The sequence below is a fragment of the Bombus impatiens genome, unplaced genomic scaffold (assembly GCF_000188095.3).
Source record: "Bombus impatiens unplaced genomic scaffold, BIMP_2.2 scf_0361, whole genome shotgun sequence".
Lineage (NCBI taxonomy): Eukaryota > Metazoa > Arthropoda > Insecta > Hymenoptera > Apidae > Bombus > Bombus impatiens.
In genome coordinates, this window is record NT_176780.1 from 560,816 (window position 1) to 569,591 (window position 8,776).

Consider the following 8,776-nt stretch of genomic DNA (forward strand, 5'->3'; position numbering starts at 1 on the left):
CGGTCGCCGCCACTGTCATCGTTGCCGTTCACGCCGACATCGGTGTCGCCAACGCGCTGTATTATCGTACGATCAACGATAAAAAAGCGAGCCTTTTTCGCTGCACCTCTTCCGCTTCGCTGTCGCACGTTGTTTGTCTAGCGTAGCTTGACGGAGCAGAAATCGCGGAGATCGGGCGAAACTAGCGCTTCTCGACTAAATCTAAAAGACAGTAGGTTTAAGTGTTTTCTACGCTTTCGCGTAAAGTTGCCCTAGAAACGCGTGATAGCGCGCGTTCACACGGCCTCGCCTTACCCATCCAGATTTCACGTTTCGTAATTCGTCGATCGTACACTTTCCGCGAGATCGCGGCGTTAAAATGTTACGAGAGTTTTTGAAAACGGCCCCGGGAGGCCGAGGCGAATCGAGGAGGAGTCGCGGTACAAAAAAAAAAAAAAAAAAAAAAAAAACAGATGAAAAAAATCGTACGCCTCAACTTTTCTGTCCGAATACTTCCGTAAACTGATATATATATATATATAGATAATCTAAGAAGACGAATAAATTATTATTATCACTTGGTTCATAACATTTAGACATAGCTAATTTTAATTAGGCGCAATTGATTCGATTGTAATTAAATTACATTGAAAATATGTGAGCGAGTGTGGTATATATATTTTAAATTTATCATACAGAGAACAAACGAGTTTCTCCTCGCAAACCCAACAGCTAGAAAATTCGATAGCATCCTAGAAAATGCACGTTTCCGCGCCAAACCTTGTTTCACAATTAAAACTTGTCTCGTTCGTGGGACCCGTTAAAACCTAACCTAATTAACGATCGAAACTTTCCATAATTTCGAACGATCACCGTGACATCAGTTGTTTTCAAGCGTTGTATTATATCGTAGCAACGTTTCTGCTGATTTCTTACTTTGGAATCAATTCCAGTTACTTTTCCAAAATCTAAAAAAAAAAAAAAAAAAAAAAAAAGAAGAGAAAAAAAGAAAAAATGGAAAAACAGCGCGTTTTAAAACGATGCATCGAGGGCAGGGGGCGGAAGCGACGACGTTCGCGGTGGCGAAAGCAGACACGAGGTGCGCAGCGACGTTACGCGGAAAAACGAAACGATTCGTTCTGTGTTTTCATCGTAAGACGGCGTTTCGTTTCGGGGGTCGTCTTTCTTCGAGCGGCATAGCACGATATTTGGTTGTCTTTTTTGTCGCGAACAAAGGCTGGTGTGATTTTTGTGATATTTTGTAAAAAGCAGAAATTTCATGAAGCATATAGTTAATTGAAGATGTACAAGCGTACGCGAGACTGTGTGTGTAACGTTGTTATACTTACGATTAGAACGGAAGAATGCATGCGTCCGTGTGTGTGCGCGTGTAGCTATGCGTAGATGCGTGTAAGGAAAAGGAGAAAGAGAATATATGTAATCGAAATAGGAGCATTTATTTTTGTGCCGTGCATTTTACGAGAACACGGAGAATGCGAGCGAATCTATCGATCGATCATTTTCGCGAATCCATACGTTCTATGTAACGTTACGTACGGTTTAGCGTGACAAACATTGTATCGCGCGGATCAAAGATTTTAGCACGCAGACTCTTGTGTAGTATGCGCGAGATAAAGAAAAGCGCGTATGCGCGCGTCGAGTACAAGAAATACATGTGTATATTGGATGTTATGTGTCCGCAAGAATCTCAAGTGTTCGTCGTGTATCGTCCCATATTTTTACCAAAAATTTCGAAAATATCGAGCGCGAAACGTTCTTTTCGGTCGATTCGTGTCGCCAATTCCCACCTTCCTATGTTTACGGGAGCCCGTTTCTTTTTCCGCCTTCGTTGTCGTTCTCCTTTCTTTCCTCGTCCTGCCCGTTCGCTCGTAAACCTCGTCTCCGCGATTTGCACCGTTTATATCAATTTCGTTTCCCTTTGTTCAAAGTACCTCGTTCCAGACCCACCCCACTCTCTCCCCTTTATATCCGTTTCGTGCGATCACCGTTCGATCGCCAACATGGAGGCGACCGTTTCTCTACTCTATATCAACTTCGACTCGATTCGACCGAACTCGATTCGTTCGACTATCGATTCCGGGATCGTATATGGCGATCGTCGTAACGGAACTTGTTGTTGACATTTTTGCGAGAATTTTATTTGTTTCGGCCAAAGGGACTTGCAACATTCCGGTATCGTTCGTAGAAAATCGATACAAGTTAGATGTAAATCGTTGATAATTCGCATCGAAAGCTGATTCTAATAAATGAACAAGAAATAAGAAATCGAACTCGCAGAGTATAAGAACGAAAATGGAAAAAAAAGTGTTACAATTACGTTACTGCACGTGTACGAATATGTCCATATTGCGTAAGCTTAAATGTATTAGTCATACATTTTTTATGTATATATAAATGTACCTCGTAAAGTAATTTTAAATAAAAACTATAGTCATTGTGTTACGCATACATTAACGACGGTACGTGCTTCACGGTATTACTGTCCCGGCTGATAGAAAACTACGTTCCGTTTGAAAGAACGAATTATTAACTCATCGAATACCATCGCTTGTAATTATTGCTTGTCAAACTAAAATCTCTGTGAAGATAGGCGTGAACGCGAGAGCGAAACTATCGTCGGTTGCTCTCGAGAGTATCGTTCGCGAGTGAACATTGCTTTGAGAGTCGCTGTCCGATCCACTATCGGATCAGATAATCACTCTCAACGCGGTGTCTGTCCACTTGGAAAAAATGCACTTGAGAGCAACCAGCGATAGTTGTGTATTATCAAGTGGACGCGTACATTTACTCCACTCAGCCTGTTACATGAAAAAAGCCAAACTCTATAGAAAGAAAATTAAATTCGTTTCGAGTATACATTGTTACGCGTATGTACATGTAAGTGCAATGGCATGTAACGGTAAATAGAAACAGGGACACAAGGTTGCTATTAACGTATCGACGATATACACGATTAGTTGGATATCTTCTAAATTTTATTTTCTTTTTTCTCTTTTCGTCTTTTCTTTGTTTTTTGTGTTTTTGTTCTTCGGTATACAGATTTACGTGATTACGTCTAACCCTGGAAAAATTCGAACCCGCCGAGTTTTGGATCAAGGATCGATGTTATTCGGCCGCGTGCGAAATATCGTCGCGTTTCGGCCAATTCGGCCAATTCATAACCATCTATGCAGTGATTGTTTACATTCAATAACGACAACGCAGTTATTCGCAGCTGTCGCTTCGTTTGCTACGTGTGCACATTCATATATACATACGTACATACAGGCGTGAGTCGCGTATACGTATACATGCATATGTAGGTACGTACTTATGTACACATGTATGCACGACGTCACCGATTAATTTTTACATTTATATTACTCATATATTTCTATATCATATTATATATATATATATGATATACATTTGTTAAATTATATATATATATATGATATACATATATATAATTATTTATTTATTTATTTATATACCACAGACAACACACATGCACACATACGCGCGCGCGCACGCGCATGTATATATGGTTTATATACGTATGTGTGTATATGTGAGTTATGCCATTATCAATATGTTACACTATAGATTATGTTTACATCGTAGCGACTTATAAATCTACGGAATATTATTCTTTTTTCTTTTTTCTTGTTGTATGTACAAGGATACTGTTACAAAGAAAAAAAAATTGTTTAAAAACTTATCAATGCCACGCGTTTACATGCGCGTGCGTGTATGGGCACGTGAGTACTATCTGTCACGGAAAAGCTACATGATCTTTCGTAATATAAACATATTAACTTGCTAATTCCCCACTTCTTTCTGGAGTCGGAAATCGTGCAGATTGCCGTCGAGAACAGATACAAAGATTTGAAAGGGTATACCACACACGAGTACTTTCCCACAAATCCAACGAAAGAAAAAAATCGGCTCTTTTAGGTTAGGTCCCGTTAGGTTACCTTTATCTTCCAACCGTAATTAAGTTACTCTTTGTTCGGCGATCGTGAACGGCTAAAGACTCGCGTCAGTACAAACTATATCGTGTTTCGAAATAAATAACGTCGACTCGTTTGCTTCGATCGTACCCACAAATTCGAACGTACAACGCTTGAGAACGTAATACCAATATCGATATCGAAACGAAACGATACGCAACGAACGCGAGCAGAAACGAACAAAAAGATCGAATCGGTTGTTCGCGTCGAACGATCACGTCTTCCCTAGCATCTGCACGAATCTTCTCCGCGACTTTTTCTTTCTTTGTAAAATTATACAAAAATAAGTTGCGTCACTCGTTCTTGATGGCTACCAACCGCCAGTCCTTTCTCGCTCTTCTCCTATTCTTCGCCGTGTCTTCCTTTTCGCGCTCATCATTCACGTTCTCACGTCGATTATCAATTATAAACGAGTTGTCAACCACGGTTCGATCAGCAGGCAAATACTTGCTTTTCGTTTCTACCACGTTTCGACACGGCGTGGCGCACCTATGCGAATTCAGTATGGAATAGACGTATCCTAACGTTTGCGAATATACTTCTACGAAATTACTGTTATCTATCGTTAAACGGTCCCTAACTAGACGTTCAAGGAATGCAACTTGGTTTACGGTCGCGCGCGATTCATCGTTACTTCTCGTTTTCGATAGTGTGTATGCGGCACGTGAACGTTTCGCGCGATCGGTAAACGCGCAATAACGAGATCGATTCCCTCGAACTGCAACCCGATGATCTTGTCGGCTGCTATACTTTGGCGATACTAATACTCTTTCGCGATTACGCAGCTACGTTGCTCGTCCTCGCGTGAAAAACGTAGTCAGTGGAAAAGTGAAACGGCAATATATATCCACGTTGACGGGCATCGTGCTGCGACGCACGCAGTCTTTCAAACGAAACTTAGAGATCTGTGTAGCGATTCGCTTAGCGCGGTCTTTATCCTCCGGTCGTTCGTCTTTTGATTTAACGCGAAACCTTGTGTATGTATGTGTGTGCGCGCACGTATGTTTATATGTTTATATGTATGTATGTATGTATGTATGTGTGCGTGCGTGTGTGACTATCTGTACGATGGACATATGTACAAAAGATATCGAATCGGATCACGCTTTGAACATCAGGTATATTCGTGTTCCGCGACTACAACAAACGGTAGGAAACATTTCAAACGATCGCTGCGTTTCACCCAGCTCGGCCCGTCGTCCTTATTTTACGGTCGAGAAGTTCTGTTGCGGATTTTGGTTCGATGATACCCACGTGGTGAACACGTCTCTGCAATGGCTGACCACGCATTCGTTGCTGCAATACTCGTCCTCCCATTCGCTGTTTGCTACGGCGGGGTTCGGGCATCCGTGACGTATACAAGCGTTCGACGTCGGTCTTTGAGCAGCCATGTTCGCAGCCTGAGTTACAGAGTTCACTGCCGACGGTGAACTCGACAAAGAATCGCTCTTCGTTGGGTTCGAATGTATCATTTGCTGCTGCTGCTGCTGTTGCTGTTGCGACGGTTGCTGCTGTTGCTGATGATGTTGCTGCGATTGTTGCGGTACTTGCTGCACTTGCTGTTGCGGTATCTGCGAAAACGTACGTATTCTCTACTGTTCAATTTGCCTCGTGGTAACATACTCGTACTTGCTGCTGCCTGGCGCTGTTGCTCACAACTGGCAGCATCGCGGTATGAAATATCGTTGCTGTTTTCTTTGCGCTTGTCGCGGCTCTTTACGCGTTAAGCACATTCGAACGGAAATGAATTAAACGTGGTAAAAAGGATGAATACGATGAAAGCGTGGGAGGACGAATCGAGACGGAAATATAAACGGAGAAGAAAATAATCGTCGAGAAGAAAAGAGACGCGAGAAAAAGAAAATGAATTCACATCGCTGCTGACCTGCATGTACTGTTGCTGCATATGCTGCTGCTGTTGCGATGGTTGTTGTTGCGAAATATGGGTTGGCGCCATCGATGTAGTCATCATAGTCTGAAAGAAAAGTATACGAAGAAGAGAATGGTAGCCAAGTTTTAAGACTAGAAGACTAAGACTTTAAGACTAAGAAAATAGAAAGAGGTGACAAACGGACGAAGAAAGACGATTACCTGTTGCGTTTGTTGCTGCTGCGAGTTTCCTGGCATGGTTAAATGGTGGGGAGATTTTTTTATTTGCATTTGTTGCGCGGGTTGCTGATGATGTTGAAGCTGTTGATGCGGATGAGGATGCGGATGTTGTTGCTGAGGCGAAGAAGGTTGAGGCTGCGGACTGTACACCTGATACGAGACGTTTCCCGGTGTTCCGTTCCCGGCGTAGCTACCATACGCCGTATATTGAACTTGTTGTTGTTGCGGCGATGGCTGTTGTTGCGGTTGCTGTTGCGGATGCTGTTGTTCGTTTTCGGCCGCACCCTTGCTAACCAGAGACGCTCTGTACGCCGCGAGTGCCTGCAGATATTCCTTTTTCGCTGCTTCAGTCTTCTTCTTGTAAACCTACATAAATATAAATTTCTTTGTACACAACGGTCGAGATGAAAGCGAAATTTCTATAACGTAGTCCACGCTCGCTTTTCTCAAATGAATTTCACGAGGACGAGGAACGAAGCAGCAGAAAGAAGAAGGAAGAAAATTATGTTTCGCGAGTACTCACGTTCTTATGCTCGGTCTCCAACGCATCCCACATCGAGGCGACGATCTTGGAAACTTCGCCGAAGCTCGCATTTGGATTTTGTCCTTTTATCGCAGCTTGGGTATCTCTGAAGAACAGAGCGTACGCCGAGACGGGCCTGTAAAATAGATAGCACGTGTCTAATACGACGATGGCAGGAGAGCGCACAAATTTTTGACGAAGAGCGATCTAGTCGATCTTTCGAACATTCTTTATCGTGGTGTTTCTCGTTTTCCGAAACTAGATTCGATTCGATCTGGCTACTTTCCGGATCTATTATAGCGCACGCGCGCTACTACGCCAAAGAGTTCGGCGAAAAAGAAAGAAAGAAAGAAAGAAAGAAAGAAAGAAAGAAAGAAAAGTAAAAAGAATGCTCACTTTTGCGGTTCGTTGGGATCTCTTTTCTTCTTCTTTTTCTGCGATTTCGGTTTCCTTTGATTTTTTGCTGCAACGTCGGTCGGTTCCGGCGAGGGTCGTTTAATGCCGGTAATCTGGACAAACGACCGCGAATCGTGCCACATTCGTTCGTTGTTTATACATGATCGGTCAGATTCGAGATGCGTGCCAATCGATCGACTAAAACTCACCATTCCGGAATGAGGTGTACTGTCGTCGCTATCTTCGCTAGTCGTAGTATTGTTGTTTGCCTCGGGGATCGTGCTTGATTGTATCGCGGATGGACTACCACCCGTTGGACTCCTATATTGTATTTGTTGTTGCAACTGCTGTTGTTGCTGCTGCTGCTGCTGCTGTTGTTGTTGCTGCTGCTGCTGTTGAGTATGCATGTATTGCATATGTTGTTGCATCTGTGCCTGTTGCTGTTGCTGTTGCTGCTGTTGAAGCAACATTATTTGCTGATTTCCATGCTGTTGCCGCGGAGAATTCATGCTCGCATACGAACCCTGCGAGTTACTATACGTCGAGCTACCAGAAAACATCGAAGAAAAAGATGTTTGTAGATGATAGTTAACGAGGATCGTTTCTTGCGGATTCGAGAATGGAATTGGCGATCGCGCGCCGATTCTGCTTCAGTGGCAAGGTTATCTCATCCGTTATCTAAATCGCACGCGGATCCGATTACGACTCCGACTCACCTAACGTTCATCGACTGCTGCATCGAGTGGTCCTGCTGTAGATAAAGAGATTGTTGATATCCACCCGGATCGAGATTCAACCCATCCGCAGACTGTTGCACGTTGCCGGTTTGCATCATCTGCGAAAGCCATTCGAACGGTGCTGATCATTCGAACGAATCCGTAAAAGCGGAACGCTCACGTACTATACACATTTCATCCCCTGCGAAACTTTTGTCTCGTCTTGGATGAAATTTACCTGCGTTTGGTAACCGTGCATCGGATCGTGCTGAGATTGAGCCTGAGGCTGCTGCTGCTGCGACTGGTGTTGCTGCTGTTGCTGCGGCTGCTGCTGCTGTTGATGTTGATGCTGCTGATGCGAGTGCGAATGGATAGCCGGTATGTCGAAATCTTCATCACCGAAACTGGGAGTGTGAAACGTCTACGAAGGAGAGCAACAAGCTGGACATTTTAATCGGTGATTCGAGGAGTATGATCGCCGATTCGGAACGTAGAACATCGCGCGTCCGCATGGCTGTTGTTTCTGTTTAATCGGGCTTCCGCATAGTCTGTTCGATCAACGAAATACCCACGGCAGAGAGGCTTATAGAAGAGAGAGATTGAGAGAGAGAGAGAGAGAGAGAGAGAGAGCATCGTCGTCGTATCGTTTGAAATCCTTTCAGCGATTTATTAGCGTTTCGGAGCGGGGAACGGAGGAAAATACATTTGCCGTGTAGAGCGCGTCGGGACACGGGGAATAAAAGTTTTTAAATTGGATTTAATAGCATCAGGAATTTTCCTTTGAAGGAACGTACTTGCCTATTGATCGAGTACACCTCTGCCTCTCTTCCCTCGCCGTGCCCATCGCGAGCGTTACCCCTTACCTCGCGATGTTTCTCTTACTCTATCGTTTCGCTCTCGCCTCTCTCTTCTCTCCCCTGTCCCTTTTCACCGCGCTTCGCCCCGTAACGTCCCGACGCCGCCCGTGTGTACGCGTACCCGTACCCGTACCCGTACCCGTCCTATTTCAACTACTCCTACACCTTCTACTTCTACTCCTA

At 43.9% G+C, this 8,776-nt stretch overlaps 1 protein-coding gene across 1 annotated transcript in view; it reads right to left on the reverse strand.

Moving 5' to 3' along the window:
• Positions 1 to 1,417: 1,417 nt before the first annotated feature.
• The window catches only part of LOC100747449 (GATA zinc finger domain-containing protein 10), a 26,947-nt gene continuing 19,588 nt past the window's right edge, over positions 1,418 to 8,776 (reverse strand). Inside the window, exons 4-11 of the mRNA XM_003489666.4 lie at positions 7,975 to 8,157; positions 7,737 to 7,855; positions 7,230 to 7,566; positions 7,021 to 7,133; positions 6,625 to 6,760; positions 6,084 to 6,467; positions 5,878 to 5,967; positions 1,418 to 5,563 (exon numbers count right to left, since the gene is read on the reverse strand). Coding sequence (XP_003489714.1) covers positions 5,195 to 5,563; positions 5,878 to 5,967; positions 6,084 to 6,467; positions 6,625 to 6,760; positions 7,021 to 7,133; positions 7,230 to 7,566; positions 7,737 to 7,855; positions 7,975 to 8,157 — 1,731 coding nt within the window. The 3' untranslated portion in view covers positions 1,418 to 5,194. The remainder of the gene's footprint in view (positions 5,564 to 5,877; positions 5,968 to 6,083; positions 6,468 to 6,624; positions 6,761 to 7,020; positions 7,134 to 7,229; positions 7,567 to 7,736; positions 7,856 to 7,974; positions 8,158 to 8,776) is intronic.